Below are 19,015 nucleotides of genomic sequence, written 5' to 3'. Positions count from 1 at the left end.
GACATGCTTACATGTAAGTGTTAAATAAATGTTTGAAAAATACGAAAACTTTTCAATTTTTCACCTTGACGCATTCTCCCTTCCCCTCCGTGGAAAAGAAGAAAAAAAACAGTTCTGTAAGGACTGCGGGCTCATTAAGAAACAAAATGGCGGCAGCGAGATGTGTTCGAGGTGTGTGGACAAATCAAGTTTTATCAATGAGGATTTCAACGAGGCTAACAGCTCAGCCTGCAAGTTTATTTTCAAGTGAATCAGGTAAAATTTTAAGAGGGTCTAGAACATTCAGCTTTTTTAAAATGGCTCTATATCAACCATATTGTAGTCTGTGGTTGTGACCATGAAAAAGTAATACGAACCTCTTGTCACTATGCTCCTAGGGTCGTAACTGAGGGATTTACGTGAAATGCTTGAATTGGCCCAAGTTGTGCTTAATAGTTTTAATTAAAAGCCCCTTATCTGGGATTGAAAGATAACCAAGGTTTTTCTATCTGTCGTTTGACTGCGTTTGAAAGCGTTTCTCTTCCCTGCTAATATTTAGTTGCAATTTTGATACTGAATTTAAAGCTGATACTAATCCTGTTAAGCCCATGTTTTCACGAGAGATGTTTACCTTGGTTTTTTTTTTAACTTAACTGAAGTGATATTTTTAATCGTGTAAACACAGTGGCAAACCTCGGTAAATGGCGGCAAAATCAAAAGTAAGCCAACTTAAGGGTGCGTTTCTTTAAGAAAATCCAAGATTGGATTCTTAAATCTGAGAGAATTCAAAAAAGGATTTTGCATTTCTTTACTAAACAGATCAATGCAAGATCTCTTGGATCATGGTGCGTCAAAGGAACTGAAGAATCCACTCCCAGTGTGGATTATTCGGTTCGTTTGACGCACCATGATCCAAGAGATCTTGGATTGATCTGTTTAGTAAAGAAACGCAAAATCCGTTTTCAGATTCTTTTGGATTTAAGAATCCAATCTTGGATTTTCTTAAAGAAATGTACCCTGAGTTTGTTGATACTTGAACGCCTCATCAGGCATGATTTACAAATGTAGCTCAGTAACCAGCGGTAACGGAGGAAAAGCAGACATTGTCGCAACATCTTGACAGCAAGTGTTCATGCGTTCAGCGTGTAAAGAAGAGAAAAATAGACAAAGATCCCTCCTAACATACGAAGCTTTCAAGTCAAGGGGCAAAAAAGCTAGATTAACTCATGTTCAGACAAAGTACAGTGAGGGGGTGGGGGGGGGGGGTGGGGAGTTTCCAGGTGAATGGCAGGTTTAATAGCATTGTTGAGCATACAATGTAAGCCATGAAGGGTGAGGACACAGAAGAAGAGGGGGGAAAAATAATATTATTTGTGTAAAAAAAGTCTTTTTCACTATTTTCTAGCCATTTTGTCATTGTGCTTGTATAGATCATTTTCACATCACATAATAAAAAAATAAATCGAAAACCATTCAGTGGATAAAGTCAAGAAATTGTGATCTTATAAGAAACAGATAGAGAAGACACTTCTCTAAGTTTTAGGTTTGTGCGTTTTCCCAGACTGCAGATATTTTTCGAAATGTTTAGCAGAAATTTACAGAGCCCAGTATGGAAATGCCATGTCGGTGCACCTCTGTGGTGCATCAATATGGCGGCTTGAAAATAGTGTAAACATCTGGAACTTACTTTGGCTATCTAGGCAACTGATTATCTGTACTGAACAAACAAACATTTACATAAGCACTTTTCCTAATGATCTAACTTCTAAAAAAGCTGAAAATCGTGAGATAGGACTGGTATATATTTTTTGACAAATGCGATTGTAGCTTTGTGTCACGCACCGCCATAACTCTGAAATTCAAAATACGCCGGTTTTCAAATGAAGCACACAGTCCATTGAGCTGTAACATTATAAACAGATATAATTTACCCCCTCTTATGCCTGATGGTAGCTTTTTAGTTTTTTTTTTTTTTCTATTTTAGAAATGATGACATCATATGAAAACGATCTATACCATGTTTACACTCTACCACATTAAATATTTTTTCCAGGGAAAATTACTGTGAAACACAGGAAACTGAACACCAGATATATTTAAAGAATGTTGTGGTGTAACAAGGAAAATGCCAATTATAACCGTAAACAGAAATGATAATTGGTTTTGAGATTTGCTCATGTATCCTGAACTTCATTGTGATTGGTTAGTGCACAATTAACCTGTCAAAATCAAATCAAAGTGTTCATGGTTTTTTTTTTTTTTTTGACTCACACAGTAATAGGTACTGTGAGGTTAAATAAGCATGTTTTTCAACTACACAGGTAAAGTGACAAATATTGGCCAGACAGGAAATCCAAATCCTCAAACTGGCTACCAACAAATTTATAGTTTGGACAACTTGAAAAAAAAAAAACTTGGGGGAGGGGAGATTGGGGTATAACCTGCAATACCCTGTCATCCAGGAAAAGATAACTCCTGATCTCTTCAATTACACTATAGAAATTTAGTCAAATCCTTCACAAGGACACATTAACAAGTCAGGCCACTATGCAGACACATGGCATTATATTTTGATTGGGCATGCATAATAGCAAGTTGTTTTGCTTGTTTTAGGAGGCAGTGAACAGAATCTTTGCCGAGGTATAAATTATTTCAAAGAAGGATCTGATCCACCTCTGCTTCCAGACAGTGAATACCCTGAATGGCTATGGAACACTCTTCAACCAAAACAACCACTTGACGAAGAGTTTGCTGATCCTGACAACAAAGCTTACTGGAAAAGATTACGAAAGACGAAAATAAGACAGGCTAATGAGGCAAGGAAGAAAAAGAAGTGAGATCCTAAATTTGTGATGACTTTAAAAAAACTTTCCGAACAAACTTCATCTCTAGTTGCCAAATATGTGAATTGCTACAAACACACTTAAGTGGAGACAGTAAGCTAAAGAAATGACTTAAACACAGGAACAGTGGAGGTGTTATGTAAGACTGAGAAGCTACAAATAACAGTCTTGACAATGATATATGTTATGACTGTGAAGAGCTATAATTGGCAGTTTGTTTTATACACACCATACACTGTACATCTTACATGTTCATCAAAATACCAACATGTTCTCTTGAACTGTACAGATAAATTGTTGATTAAAGTTCCTTTATAATGTTCCAGGAGACACAAAGCTGTCTGTGATAGCATGATTCGATTTCCTACCTTCATCAATGTTTTCTGACTACAATAAAGTTCATGTACAGCCCAACTACATTTCAATGAGCATAGGGAATCAATGCCTGGAGACCAGAGAGAAATCTTTAAATGTTTGAGCAAAATCAATTCTATATTACATGTAATATATCAAACACGAGAGACACTGTTTCATCGGGATATCCGAACACCGAGAAAAGAGTTGAAAATATGAAGTGCAGCGGAGTATTTTTGACAAAATTTGGTGTTTGGATAGCCGATGGAACACTGTCGCGAGTGTTTGATATATCTTCTCAATTGAAACAAAACGTAAGGAGTAAACGGAGAAGTAAAACCGTGAAAATCTATGCCAGTTAATCTACCAAGTATCCACACCTCCTTCATGGTTGTGCTTTTCTTTGTTTTAACTTGGTGAATTATTCATGAGTTTGAGAGAGGTAAAGATATATAAATTGCTTATTAAAAGATACACACCTAGCAGACGTTCGACTGCATTACGTGTGGAATTTACATGTTACTAGGGAATGTGCAGCAAACATGAAATCAAGAAAATTGTTTCATCTATTGATGAAAATTGTTGGCAGTGCTTGAGACATATATGCCCAATAAATAACTACAATACAAGTGGACAAAACTGGTTTAATGGAAAAGGTAGCCAAAGAATAGTAGGAAAAGAGAGGAAGAATGTTGGGCATGACAAGTCTTACGCAAAAGGTTCCAACATTGCAAAACACGCTTGGTCTTCAAACCACTCTATTGACTTTAAAAATTCACAAGTGGTTGACTAGGGTTCTTTCCGTATTCACAAGACACTAGAATCATGGCACACTGCTTCAATAAATCATGCAGATAACAATTCAAGGCCGCTCCCCAATCAATACTCTATTCTTTCAAAAAAGAACAATTAGTGTATTGACACTTTTATTTTTTCCATTTTAATATAGTCTTTTTATAGTCCCACCTATTTTTGTATATATTTGTAGTTGTCATTTTTTCCATTTTTATCCATCAAAGTCTGACAGGAGAAAGCTCGAAAGTTTTAACTCTATATAGTCAGGGAACGTTTTTAATTTTTTTTTTTTAGATAAGGAAATTCAAACTTCTTGCACTATCAATGTTTTCACTTCCTTTACGCTCGTCCGAATGTGACAAAATAGCAAGTTTACCAAATTTTCATGTTGACGAAAAATTTACACATCAAGTCATTTACTAATTAAAGTTCTAATTCTGCCCGTGCCTTTGTAGTTCCTTACTTATGCATCATTAATTATCGCAATTAATTAGGCACTTGGCGTTAACAAAAGCAACAACCGTTTCGTTCCTTAAGGATAGTTAACTGAAACCGAACAAGTTATTGTGTGGTTAACTATTCCAAAGTGGCACTCACTGACATTCCGCAAACTATATAACTATGGATTGTAGTCAACAATCAATCCACTTAAACAATTACTATGCAGGGAAATAAACCGAAAACTTGCTGCCAGTCCCGACTTGATTTTACTGTCTATTATTCTTATATTTTGTGAATAAAATCTACTTACCCTGTTACTGTGTTGTATTCTTTGTTGTTTGCCAGCTCCTCAGGCCGATCTAACGCGATTTCGGCGATTTCGTTCTGTGGGTTTCCATTTCTAAAAGAAAGACTTTTAGAAGTGGAAATACACTAAATGATAATAATTGGTACAAAAAAGGTACTGTAAATTATACTAGCATTTTTTGACTGATGGAAGTATCTTTCTTTTCAGGTTTGAGGTCTTGGTTTTCGTGTTTTTTGGGGGTCTTCGTTTTCGTTGTTTTGGGGTCTTCGTTTTCGTGTTTTGAGGTCTTCGTTTTCGTGTTTTGGGGTCTTCGTTTTCGTGTTTTTGGGGTGTTCGTTTTCGTGTTTTGGGGTCTTCGTTTTGGTGTTTTTGGGATGTTCGTTTTCGTGTCTTTTGGGGGTTTTCGTTTTCGTGTTTTGGGGTCTTCGTTTTCGTGTTCTCGGGATCTTCGTTTTCGTGTTTTTTGGGGGTCTTCGTTTTCGTTGTTTTGGGGTCTTCGTTTTCGTGTTTTTGGGGTCTTCGTTTTCGTGTTTTGGGATCTTCGTTTTCGTGTTTTGGGGTCTTCGTTTTCGTGTTTTGGGGTCTTCGTTTTCGTGTTTTGGGGTCTTCGTTTTCGTGTTTTTGGGATCTTCGTTTTCGTGTTTTTGGGATCTTCGTTTTCGTTTTTATGGGGTCTTCGTTTTGGTGTTTTTGGGATCTTCGTTTTCGTGTCTTTTTGGGATCTTCGTTTTCGTGTCTTTTTGGGATCTTCGTTTTCGTGTCTTTTTGGGGTCTTCGTTTTCGTGTTTTGGGGTTTTCGTTTTCGTGTTTTTGGGATCTTCGTTTTCGTGTCTTTTTGGGGTTTTCGTTTTCGTGTTTTTGGATCTTCGTTTTCGTGTTTTGGGGTCTTCGTTTTCGTGTTTTGGGGTCTTCGTTTTCATTACTTAGCTCGATTAGCCTTAGCTATTTCTAAGTGGCTGTGCTCTGTTTTTCATTGCTATTTTTTCACATTGCATGTATTTATTTTTATTGTAAAATTTTTCTGGGCACGAAATAAAGATTGTTGTTGTTGTAAGACATTGTCGGTATCTTTACTCAACTTGACAAAAATGGTTGGTGCCTAAACGGTGTTCTTTTTGTGTTGACTTGCATATTCTGACTTGCATTGCATTGCATTGTAACACAAATAAACCCATAATCCTCATCTGGTTCTGAAAAAGCGCTAATGCTCAAAACATCAGCTTTACAAACTCGCTACCGTGGGTAACTTAATCTTTACCAACTAAAAGTTGATAAATAGCCAAGTGTTTTACTTGTCTGCTAAGCAATAACATTTCTTTTGAATCAAACACCTTTGTTCTGTTTGTATCCCATTAGATAAAAGGAGAAATGTTAAAAATATATGTCCTAGTGTAACTGTACATATCAAACACCAAGCTCCAAGAGCGTTATTTTAATTTCAATGTTTTTGCAAACGTTTAATAACAGTCTTTTTAACAAAAGAAGTCACAACAAATGTATGCACACTCTAACCATGCTGTTGTTAACCTAATGGCAATTCATACAGTTGGCATAATTTTTTAAAACTTATTTTACATTAAAAAAAGATTCACTCTTTATCATCATATACTAAAGTTTTCTTAGAGTGATATCTGACAAAAGTTCACACACTGGATTGAAATTGAGTTCAATTCTGATGCAGAATTAAACAATGTTGCAATCCACTCTAATCTGCAGCAGTCCACTGGACAAACACAAAGTAGATATTCAAACCTCCAGAAAAGTTTCCTCGAGTACAAATGACTGCATTTCAAACAGAGGACATTAACTGTACATTACATTAATTGGCAATTAGAAACATGGCGAGACCTTGGGTCTTAGCCTGCTGACAAGTCAGATGATTTTGTTCTTTAGTATCTTCACACTGTCAGGCGAAGCAACAGTGAAAAATGTTCGATCCAAAGTAATCCCTGACAAAAATCTGCACTTCATTCAAACGATCCAGGTACAAATAATAAACTTCTCCAAAGACTTCTTTGTCCAAGAAGATCCACATATACAATCAGTGACACTTCTTTCCTTGGTTCTTGACGCAGAATCCAGAGACATTCTCTCTTTTTCTCTTTACTCCACACAGATCAACGGGACTCTGCCCAGTCTGTTATCCCCTGCACATTGAACTTCCCATGATTCAAAACATCACCTCATAGAGGGTTGCTTTCTTATCACCTGACCCTGTGACAATGTATTTGTCATCTGTTGAAATATCACAGCTCAATACAGATGAAGACTCTTTGGACTGCAAGTAGAAACATAAGAAAGGGTTACTAGAATATCACTATCAGTGCACTGTTGGGTTCTCAAGGAGTGACATCATCATTCAAAACAATAATTTTGATAGCTTGATATGATGAACTCATGCAATATCTGCAATACCCCTTAAAGTGATGAGCACCATTTCCAGTGGCTTCTACCTGAATGGCTTTCAAAGTTTAGCGAACAGAGCTGACCCAAATACACGTCAACACAAAAACAAACACAGGCAATGTCAACTCCACCACCAAACATGTACATTTTGAAAGGGTGAATTTCAAACATGCCCATTAGAAAGTTGACTCATTAGTCAAGAAGCTACACTAAGTCATGTCTAGTACAATGACAAAACGTTCATCAATATGATAACCTACTAATGAAAACTTTCTGTTTCTCATGAAAAAGACCAACCTGGAAAATGCTGGCTCCATAGGGTGTTCTCCAAGCATTGAGCAAGTTGTCTTTGCCTGTTGTAATAAACCACTTGCCCGAATAGGCAAACTTTAATGACAGCACACAACTTTCATGCAAGTGTAGTTGATACTTGTCTGGTTTTGTTTGATGAAGAACTTCCACATTGCTGTTCTCCATTCTACAGAAAAAAACATATCCAAAATAAACAAGTAAAAAAATAAATAAGTGATTTTCAGCTACTCTTTTTCCTTTTAGTGTTGTGCTTAAACTCTCAATTCTCACAACCAATTGCCATAAAATTCTTGTAGTGTCAGTGCAGAAAATTTGGTAATATAAAGATGGCAAGCCATGGTTGATACAACATACTAATGCTTTTATGAGAGCACGTAGTGGCCTCATGGTTAGTGCGCTCATCTCCAGATTGAGCAGTCTGAGTTCGAGCCCTGTCCAGGGTCATTGTGTTGTGTGCTTGGGCAAAACACTACTCTCACAGTGCCTCTCTCCACCCAGGTGTAAAAATGGGTACCGGTAAACTTACTGCTCGGGGTAACACTGCAATGGACTAGCATCCCATCCAGGGAGGAGTAGAAATATTCCTAGTCACTTCATGGTACAGAAACCGGGATAAGCTCCTGCCTGATGGGCCAATTGGCTCATATGCAGACTTTGCCTTCAAGACAGAGAATAGATCCAGTAAAAACTTTGCCCCTTGGGATAAGAGTCCACTGTGCCTGTAGTGTTTGTAGTGACTGGGACCATGACTATGTGCCCCCTTACAGAGTCTGTTAGCAGGTGTGATGGTAATTTTGATCATAACTTACCCTACAGCCAGCCAATCACCAGATGGGCAATATCCTAAGGAGAAGATCTGTGATGTAAAATCATGCTGTTGTAGTTGTCTTCCTTCTCTGAGATCCCAGGATCTAACTGTGTTATCCAAACCACCTGTTTAAAAACAGTCAATCAGTGATATAATGTTTAATCAAATGATTTCCAAACACTGGACGTCAAATATTAACAGAGTGTAATTGCCGGTAAATTGCTCTAGGAGTGCATTACAACAACAAGATTTGAACTAGTCTCTGTTCTATAATCTCCCAATTAACAGGGTTGCCAAAGTTCAGGTTTTGAAAACCACGTCAAGTCTTGAATTTTATTTTGCAATTATTATGCAAAAAAACACAGCACCAAACAAACATATTGTTCAACAGTTTTCATTTGAATGGTCACACCCTACAGTTTTGTTGATAATCGTGAGTTCAGTTGGAACAGCAAAATAGGAATGCACCACATGAAAGTAGCATTTGATAGAAGTTGTCTAAATGGTAACACATTACAGTAAATTCAAGAGAATGATTGCTTCGTTAAATGACTTCAACTACGAAATTGACTTAAGAATAAGCAAGGAGATAAATTTCAGACAAGTGTTCCATACCTGTCCATAACTTATTGCCATCTGGTGAAATATCAATACAACTCGCACCATCGGTGTGACCTTGGAATTGTCTGACCAATGTTTGATTATGTAAGTCCCAAACAGCGATATTTCCATCACTGCAACAACTGAAACACACTTTTGAGTCAGGACTTATTGCCAGTGCATAGCAGGCTGGTGCATTTGAAGTAAGTTCATTCTTTATTCGTGGTTGTGATGATGCAAGATCCCATATTGTAAGTGTACTAGCTTCACCACCAACTATTAGCGTCCTTCCATCAGGTAATAGCCGGCAAGATCTAATGTAGTTATCTCTCTGTAAAAATAAGCACATGCAACATATCATTAGAAAGGTGAGGATTTGCTTTCTGATTTAGGTTCTTTAGCAAATTGCAGTCATAAACCCAAGTTTCTGATGCCAGAGTGAGGTCATTTCTATAGTTCAGACTTCTCACACACAGCTAGGAGACATATCACGTCAACACACATCATATAACAACAGTACAAAAAAAACCAAATAAAACAGAGACCCAAATTAGTACATGTGGGTACATGTACAAGTGTACTACATTATCAAACACTTCTAATGACTCTAAAGGCTTCTTATGACTTCTAATCACTTCTAATGGCTGGCAACAAAGAAACTGAACCAAGAACTACATGGAGCTCATACATGTACCATTCCATTCAAGTCAAATTACTGATCACTTAAAAATTAGAACCACATGGACTATCAAAACTGAATGAGGTTTACTACTACAATACGATCAGGATCACACACAAATAGATCATGAAAATGAACAAAAAATAAATTAGAGGCCGATATCCAAACAGGATTGTCATAATGACTTACCAAACACTCTAATGTTGATATTGGGTTTTTTCCACTACTTTGACCTATATCCCACACTTTGACACATCCCTGTTGAATTAAAAACATTGTTATGACACATCTTAGCGTGTCCATCTTGGGGAAGGCATGGTAGTTCGATGGTTACTGTACTAGGTTTGTTTGAGGAGCTGTGGTTGACTACACTGCATTGTGTTTTTGTGCCGAGTATTGTACCTTCACAGAACCACTCAAAAGTATTAAATACAGGTATCTGTAAATTGTTGGTTCATCCCAATAGAATACTTGGGGAAGGGGGAGGGGCAGTAATGTTGGATATAGTATATCAATTGTAATACTAAGCTGCCTCATACCACAGAAAGCAGAGTTAAGGGGCTTGTGATCAACACCTTATTTTTTTCTTGCATTATCAAAACATAAATCTTGCAGACAGGTGAGAACAACAATTTTTATTTGAATTCTTGACCTTTGAAAAACTGGCCACATCGAACATTTCAAGCTTACAACAGGTGCTTGAAATGTCAACAGGGATTTACAATGAGTCTGACAATGTTTGTGAAAAAAAAATCCTCAGTCTTCCTGTTACTTTACAATACCATTTAACCTATTATCAACCGAAAGTGCTTACTTTCCCCCCAGTGTAGACATGGCGTGTTGGATGACTGATCGTAACAGCGCAAACCACTTCTCCATGGTTAAGTTGGTTTATCTGTCTGGCGTGTCGTGGGATACTTGATCCAATCAGAGCATCTGGTGGAAATGGCACAGCTTGCATCTGACCATCACCACTAACGTAGAATGAATATGCAGGTTTACCTCCAGGAGGGCCTGGTGGGAGGCTTGGTCCAAGGGGCGGCATGCCCACTCTTGCTGCTGGAGTGCCGTGTTCAAAGCCAACCTATCAAAGTAAACCAATGTGACTTCATAAACTAGAGTGTTAGCCAACTGTAAAGGCCCTTGGATGCCACAGCAGTCTGGAGTTGTCTTATTCTGTTATAACAACTTTGAACCCAAACTGAATAGGTAGACGAACTGCAAATTTAAGTTTATTCCCCTGACAAGATTTTTCAACGAAGATTAAAAGCCCTTGTAATTCATTCCACCAAACATGAATGACAGTTTCCATTGGTTTAAGATCAACTGCATAGTGTCTGTGCTAAGACAGGACTGTTAGTCAGTGTCTGTTTTTAAGTCTCCCCTCAGGGAGGTGAATGTAAGCTGTCTATTAACGATATGTAACCCAACTCAAAAGTCTGGTTTGAAGGACTTTTGAATGCAAACAGAAACTACTGTATGCCAGTGAATTCCCATTAGCAAGATGTAATTTTAGTCATAGGGAGCAAAACGATCTACCTACCAGCGCTGATCTACCATAACCAATTCCACTGGCAGACATGCTGGCAGCCATAACTGACGGCGAAAATGATGTTGGACTGGAAAGTTCACTGAAAAGGAAGGTAATCAGATGTTAATTCAAAGAATTAGGAATTACATGCCTAAGTCGATGGTGCAACTTCAGAGATGCTCTACAGTGCCCACCACCCCCTCCCCTTCAAAAAAATCTATGAAACATTTTAGAACTGAGCAGTCCATTTTAGGCAACAGGTATTATTCAAATCTTCTGTCAGTAAGATCAGAACGGACGGTTGCTTCTCCTTGAAGAGAAAGTTAAACAGTGTTTCAGGCAGAAAATTTTACTTGAGGGCCAAAGTGGCCCCTGAAGATCTTTTTTAGGGGCCTTTTTTTAGGAAAGGGGCCATTAAATTGAAAGCTACAGAAGGAAAATATGCATCAGGGTACCAAGGAAAATAAAGCAGTTTATAAGAATCTATGATAAAATTTAATAGTAAGTGCTTTTTGAAGGGTTTCTACTCAATAAGGTTTCTTTTGAATCAGATACTAGTATGAAGGATTCGTGCATTACAAGAGAACAATCCTTAGGCATAAATGATGTAGTCAATGATCAAGGGTTTGCAATGCATTATAGGGCGATTTCAAACACAGTCAGCCATTAGGAAGTTTTCCGATATGAGAGAATCAATACAGCAAAGCAAAAGGACGGATTGACTTCTTTTCTTATGTTGAATGTTTTAGAAGTAATAAGAATATGATTTTTCTAGAAGGACATAATGTGTGACAAAATAACCGTTATTGATTGTCAACACAGAGAAATGTAGTCACCATTACGCCGTAATATGGAGACTAAACCAGAATTGTTGGTCGCCAAGAATGAACTGCTTGTTGCATTGGTGAATGTATCGATCACAATTTCGAGCCCTGGGATGGTTTTTAAAATATTATGCCTGTGTTAAGCCTGCAGTCTTGTAAAAGGAAAGGGCCAAATTGGCCATTTTTTCGTTTTTCTTGGGGCCATCTCTGATTGTAATGCGGGATTCCCGCAATGGTGCACTCTGGCCTAAACACTGTTAAAGCCCAAGGCTATGCTTTACAAATTTTTCTTTCTAGCCTTCAAGCTTTCTTCATGGGCTCAACACATACCTGGCGATATTATGAGGGTTAACAAATGGATAAGGTCCTCCTGGTACAGACATGGCTGTCCTAACAGCAGGTGCAGCTGAAATTAAGACATTAAAACATGTTACAAAAAGGCTTAGAAATCTTGGGAATCACACACATCCACTACAAAGGGGTAAGGCCCTGTATTGGATTAGTTTCTATTTTAATTCCAAACAGACTATGTTTTATAGGGAAGGAGTTTCTTCCAAGGGAAAAAATTTATCATGACACGACACACTTCACAAGACTTGAACCCTGTTTACATGATAAATTTGCTTAGGATTCACTTTGCAGTTGAGAAGTGGAAAGGCTGGTCTATCACATTGTCAGGCCAGGGAAGGGGGGGGGGGGGAAGGGAGAACACCTAGATACTCACATGTATACTGATATTTTTGCTGGATCAAGGTGTATTACCACCTAGAGCACCCAGGCAACAAATTGCTCCACAGAACTTCCAAGTTCTTTGCTACGAAACCTTGTACTTCTTACTTGCAATAATGATACTCACCTACAGGTGTTTTGACAGACGGTGATGATCTTGACGGACTTTTTCTCCCTGAAGAACTGGTTTCTGATGATGCAAGTGCAGCTTTGTTTTCTGACTGCAAGAAAAAAGTCAGAACAAACATTTCAATGCAGTGGAAAACCTATTCATGACAAAAGTGAATAAACTCTGAACTAAATTAGCTGGCTTGTTTGAGCTACATCATCAAATATTTGGGAAATTGTTGCCCTCTTTGAAAACTGTTGCCTCTTAGACAAGTAAACACTCAATATATTGTTTTTTTGGAAATATCTATAAAGTGGATGTAGAACAACCCAACGATGGGTCACAGAAAATTTGGAATTTCCAGAGGAAGGCAACAAACCTGCTAAAGATCTTCCAAATGAGAGGCATGGAAAATTCCTGGACAACATCACCATATTCTTTATGCATGCAACACATAAAGTAATAGTTAACATTACAAAATTCAAGAACTGAAGAGCTAGGATAACAAAGCTTGTGCAACAATTACCTTTGGATGTTTGGATGAGGGTGTGGATGAAGACGATGATGGGTTAGTGGGAGAACCGGAATCTTTTCTTACTTTCTTTTCATTTAGCGGGGGTGAGTCTGGTCCATTCTCAACTCTGGGTGAATTGGCATCCTACAAAACAACCAAAGTACTCTTCAGTATTCACAATCAATTTTATGTCTACAGACCACTGCTGCCTTTAGGGTTAGGGTTAGAAATGCAAGACCTTGCTGTTCAAAGTTGTAGACAGCTAATCCAAAATAAATCAAACTAGAACAATTTTCAGTTGCTGCTGTAAATAATGGTCTCTGCTATATTTTGGTCCAAGGACTTATAACCTAGATGTTGTAATATAATCTTACAAAAGGTAGACATATCTTACCTCATTTGAGACATCCACCACTAAGTCACCATCACTTTTTTCTGCATCACTTTCCTAACAACAGAGCCAACAGTTGACATTCAATTTAATTATTATTTTTTTTAATATTCAGAAACTGAATGACCAAAATGTCGTACAAACATTCAAAGTATCTTCTTACCCCTGAGTCTTTGTCATCTCTCTTCCGTTTACTGTTGCTCTTTGTTCCTGGGAGACCATGAAATCAAAGAATAAGAAAAGAATTTAACTAAAATTTAGAGTAACTCATCACATAAAGAAAACAGAATTTCAATGTGATCTTGACTCTTAACTTTAAATGCTGGCGTCCACTAACTACTACTCACCATTTACGTGTCTCTCTCTTTCCCGGTCTCGGTCACGATCTCTTTCCCTCTCTCTATCACGTTCCCTGTCTCTGTTTTCCCTCTCCCTATCTCTATCACGTTCCCGCTCTCGGTCCCGTTCTCTGTCTCTGTCTCTTTCCCTGTCCATGTGCCCATCGTCACTGCCATGAGACGACAAGTCGGATGCTCGATATTTTTCTGATCGGGACATTGGTCCAAGTGGTGACAGAGAGTTCTAGAAAGATGACATGTTATTAGTGGATAGGGTAAAACAAAAACAATGTCATCGAAAGTTAAGCTTAGTCCAACAGCTTTTCAATATGGGGGCATTTTTACCTGAAAATATGATTAAAAACTCTTGTCACTAAGTGGTGACTGGCAGAAGCTTATCAAGCTCTGTGCATTGTAGAATCTCAGACAAAAGAATTGAAAACAATACCACAACTGATCAGATGAGAGCTGAGATTTTTTTCCCTGAAAGAAACATTTTAGAACACTTCTTTAATAGTACACTCACCATGCCATCTAGAGGGCAAAGCAGCACATGAAAAAAGAAAAAGAAATGTCAGCAAAAATTAATTAAGGAAGTTATAAAATGAAATCAATAGGTAAGGTATATGTATATTATTTATAATACATATTTCAATTATATTGACTCGGTGATACTACAATTCTAGAGCTTACAATTAATATTGCATATGACCTTCAGAAAAGGTTTTAACAAGTAAAGGCGTCCAGGTCAAGTGAAGACACGCCCATGGTACACATACCTTTGTCCTCTGGTTTCATCATAGGTAGATGTGGAGGTTGAACTGACAGGTTGGATAAGGCAAGTAGTCCTGACGCTGCTCCCGGTGGAAGCTGAGGGGGTGTTGCACCAGGGTGTGGCAGTGGAATTGTAGGTGGGTGGGCATGTAGACCTTGAAGGCCTCCCTGGTGAAGTTGTTGTTGCTGTTTGAAGAGAAAGCGGCTGTCTATCAATAATACAAACATTTGAGGGTACTCACAAATTTCTGACTTGCAGAACCTAACACCAGCCAAAATTGATTAAATAATGCATATTTGCAATCTGACTTTCAAGGACTTCAAGGTTTTGAATTTATTTTATTCTATTTTATTAATTTTTTATTTTTTTATTTCAAGGACCTTTAAGGTGCGTGTTTGTAGGAACCCTAAACCTTTGCACAGAAGACAAATATGACACTCAAGTTTCAAGGTAACCAGTGCAAAGTTGGTCTAAACAACCCTTGAACAAATGAAAACAAGGCGGCATCTTCTCATGTGTATAATCGACCTTACATTTTTGGATGGAACACCACAAATCAAAACACTTAATTATCTTAGAGCAAACACAAACATGGGCAGCATATTTTCAATAATTCCGTTTTTATAACCCCCACACTGGTTAGAAACACATGTGTGACCTTGGAATTACACAACACAGACCTAACAGTCACCTACAATCTATTTAATTGGTCATATTACATGCCAAGGCATAAATCACATATAAAAAAACTGCACTTTGATAATGTAAGGGTGAGTACAAACTTCTCCTTGACTGTTATTAAATTTGCCAGTCCTATCTACAGACTATTGAAAAACTCTCCATTTTTAGGAGCTGAAAATACTCCTGAAGGTGACGCAAACATGTATGTACATGTAAGTTAACAGTCCTGTCTGTGATATTATTCCATTAATATCCAAAATGTAACACTAAATTTTCAAAGTCAATGCAAGATAGTAAGTCAGAACCCAAGCTCTTTCATTGTTGTATGGTCTGATAAGAGCAAGTTTTAAACATACATGTGCCAACAACTCAACAGCAGCACTGGTGAGGATATCATTGACAATGGTGTTATTAAGACAAGTCCCTTTTTCCTGTCAAGATCCAGACTGAGATGAAATTTAGCTGAGAGTGGTTATTTATAAAAGATTATTATGATAACAAGAGGGAATCAAGCCTAAAGATTAGGACCATGCATTGAATCCATTAGTGCTATCAACAGATGTCAACAAAAAGAACATATTTTTGAGCAGGATAAGACAAGTCAAGTAACTGCTATCACTTTTTCATGACCTTCCTAGCCAGACTAGTTATTTTCTGCTTCCCCACACGAACGGTCTCCCCATGGTTGAAGATCCCCTTTCAAGCAGTAAAAAGAGGGCAGAAAAACCTACACCAAGCAATGCTTCAACCACTCATCAGCTTAAAAGGTTTTCTGTAAATTCATCATCTCCTTAAGTTGAACCTGGGTTCTAATGACTTCTTATCAATGATCATATTATTCAAGGAATGTATTGGTATTTAATCTCTAGTTAAGAGCTAAGCTGGGTGCACATTCCTGAGGTTCTGTCAACACCGGTGGGCTATTTTGATCTGTATGTACAAGGTCAGTGACACATTTGCTTTAACCATCACGACCACCTGATTTTCATAAGTAACTTAACCTAGGAAAAATAAATGTTTATAGCTAGCCAAACCATACGTAACTAAAGCTTTATGGGGTCTGCATTCAATAATCAAATTACAATGCATGCAGGGGTTCTGATACTTTACTTGTCCAACTGCCCAAGGCTAGTAAACTTGAAATCAGAGCCGCCAAATTCAGGGTTTAGATGATCAGCACAAAAACACCTTTATCTCATTTTAATAAGGTTGTGTGGCAAATGTATACTAGCACTAACAAAGGGGCTATTGATTCAGGCAAAGGGTTACATCCCTGCTTTGGTGATGTTTTCTCTCATTCTGGCTAAAAGGTGTCTATCCTTACTTTGATCGGTTCATCAGTGGTCTCACTGTGAGCTAATAGATTTGTAAACTTGCTCGGTGGCTATTGAGTTAGGTCAAGTCATGTCCGTCCCTGCACTCTTAATAAACTTACAACAAATCTACTAAACAAGGCAATCCAGATGACAAAACTTTGCATTCCAATGTAAGGAAGAAAACAAAGAAAACAAATTGGCACACCACCAGTACATATTAAGATTTCAACTTGGCATGAACCGTACTCAGGGTGTTTGACTCTAGCAATTCCCCCAAATTGATCTAACTCTCATTTCTCTTAACAATAAAAACATATTCTCAAATTGACAGGTGTTGAGAATTAAGAAAATCATCAACTAGAAAGTGATATAGAGTTGAAACAAGCATGAGAAACAGTGGTAACTTGGGACAGAAAAATTCACGAACAAATGTGATGTACATGAACAAACAGTTTAAAACCAATGACACATAAACATTTGTGATTCCTACAAGGAAGATTTGGAAAGAAGCTTTAAATATTTCCGAGAACCTTGCAACACAGTAAAAAAACACATGGCACCCACATGATAAAGTGAAGTAATTCTTAGTAAATAACTTCACGTAGGGGATGTTTAATTGGAAGATATTATTAACCAGGGGATTTTACATAGTCCAGTATTAGTCACAGAAGAATTTTACATTGGGGGTATTACTTGTAAGGGGATTTCATAAAGTGTTTGAGTTTTGTGTCTATGGCTTGCCAAGTCCAAACTCAGACACGGACAATGCCGAATCCCAAATTAGACTATAGCATCTCTTTGTAGATGAAAGTTGCTATTAACAGGATTATTACAACTCAATCATTTGAAGTACAGGATCAAGATCAAATTCTTACTCCAATAATAGCATTCAGTTCTGTCATCGTCACTTGTTTAGCTCTCTCCACAGCGGCGGCAACTTGTTGTTGATGCTTTAAATAGATTCACACAAAAAGATGCTTAGTACTAAACAAGATCAACAAAGTACTGAAAACAAATATGTATAAAAACATCTGAAAAGAAAATATTCAAATGATACCTTAATCACATTTTTTGCTAATCTGATTTAAGTCTTAATCACCGTCTAGGGTGTTCATTCTTGCTTATTACATTGCGCAGAAGCAGAAAATATCCACAGCCAACCTAAGGAAAACTACTGGAGGTTCTGAAGGGGAGAGGGTTTCAAAAACTAAACTTCTTACGAGAATGTATGAAACTAAACTGGAATTTCCAGGGGAAGGAAGGTTTAACAAAAACACTTTTGTGGGAGAGGTAGAGATTTTTTCTGAAGCATCACGTTATCTCAAAAACATGCATTTCATGAGCTTGACAATGCTTGTTTTTAAAATGTTTATCACCACTGTTTGTGTTATATTTCTTATCAAGGTGAAGACCAAGAGTTTATATGACCATATCTTCTATAACACTGGTTTAGAAATAAGGAAAAACACATACATTTTAATGTTTGAGTGGTCAGTAATATATTTTCCATTTTCCACGATAATATGCTTCAAGCAAAATCTACAGTTCCAGAAAATATCCATACTCCCCTTACAGAACGGATTGGAATTTCCTTGGGGTAGGGGGCTCTGTAGGACCAAAACATTTAAAGAAATGTGTGAAGCTTAATTGGAATTTCCAGAGGGGTTGGGTGGTCTTATAAAAACCCCTTTGGGGAGAGGGGGAGTTATTGATATCTTCTGGAACTACACAATCAATTGTTGTGTCAATTAGTTTTTGATCAATTTTCAATTATAATTGATGATTGGCACACCACTAGATTCTACCCACTCTACAGTAGTACCAATTTTATGTTGAACCATATCCAAACTGAAACTTCAAAGTTGCAAATAGACCTTCACTAGTTTGACAAAAGGATTTGAACATATCTTTATAGATTAGAAAAAGAAAACTATAGAGTAAACATAATTTTACAACTATCTGGTTCCTATCATAAGAAAACTGAAAATCACACTAAAATGGTCTTGAAAACCCTTTACATCAACTCTGAAAAAGGTTACTTGTTTGCACAAACCAGACACTAGAGCCAAAGCTATGAGAGCTGAATATTCAAGACAAAGGAATGAAAGATCACAGCCCTAGAAATTATCTGATTGAGTAATAAAGTTATGCCTTGGTTCCTTACATGTGCCACCAGGACTGACAATTGATAACAATAGATGATTATAAGTGGTTATTCACTGGTCAGTCAGTCCTTTTAGTATGTCACTGTCAAAATTAACAAGATGAGCACATGAAATTGAA

General features: G+C 37.4%; 2 protein-coding genes across 2 annotated transcripts in view; one reads left to right on the top strand and one right to left on the bottom strand.

The window, feature by feature from the left end:
• Positions 1–107: 107 nt before the first annotated feature.
• Positions 108–3,542, top strand: LOC145480628 (large ribosomal subunit protein mL54-like). Its single transcript, XM_081458906.1, has 2 exons — positions 108–255; positions 2,593–3,542. Exons 1-2 carry the CDS (start codon positions 147–149, stop codon positions 2,814–2,816), a joined length of 333 nt encoding a protein of 110 aa, XP_081315032.1. The 5' UTR covers positions 108–146; the 3' UTR covers positions 2,817–3,542.
• A 2,604-nt stretch (positions 3,543–6,146) lies between these two features.
• The window catches only part of LOC145460764 (transducin-like enhancer protein 1), a 16,854-nt gene continuing 3,985 nt past the window's right edge, over positions 6,147–19,015 (bottom strand). The window contains exons 6-21 of the mRNA XM_081445602.1: positions 17,608–17,682; positions 14,740–14,920; positions 14,487–14,494; positions 13,970–14,204; positions 13,786–13,832; positions 13,626–13,679; positions 13,244–13,375; positions 12,736–12,829; positions 12,210–12,285; positions 11,068–11,155; positions 10,339–10,608; positions 9,714–9,782; positions 8,861–9,176; positions 8,247–8,370; positions 7,423–7,603; positions 6,147–6,997 (exon numbers count right to left, since the gene is read on the bottom strand). Of these exons, the coding sequence (XP_081301728.1) occupies positions 6,890–6,997; positions 7,423–7,603; positions 8,247–8,370; positions 8,861–9,176; positions 9,714–9,782; positions 10,339–10,608; positions 11,068–11,155; positions 12,210–12,285; positions 12,736–12,829; positions 13,244–13,375; positions 13,626–13,679; positions 13,786–13,832; positions 13,970–14,204; positions 14,487–14,494; positions 14,740–14,920; positions 17,608–17,682 (2,058 nt within the window). The 3' untranslated portion in view covers positions 6,147–6,889. The remainder of the gene's footprint in view (positions 6,998–7,422; positions 7,604–8,246; positions 8,371–8,860; positions 9,177–9,713; positions 9,783–10,338; positions 10,609–11,067; positions 11,156–12,209; positions 12,286–12,735; positions 12,830–13,243; positions 13,376–13,625; positions 13,680–13,785; positions 13,833–13,969; positions 14,205–14,486; positions 14,495–14,739; positions 14,921–17,607; positions 17,683–19,015) is intronic.

The sequence above is a fragment of the Orbicella franksi genome, chromosome 1 (assembly GCF_964199315.1).
Source record: "Orbicella franksi chromosome 1, jaOrbFran1.1, whole genome shotgun sequence".
In the NCBI taxonomy this organism is placed as follows: Eukaryota; Metazoa; Cnidaria; class Anthozoa; order Scleractinia; family Merulinidae; genus Orbicella; species Orbicella franksi.
Note: the sequence above shows the minus strand (reverse complement) of the source record. Positions and strands in the feature narration are given on the sequence as shown.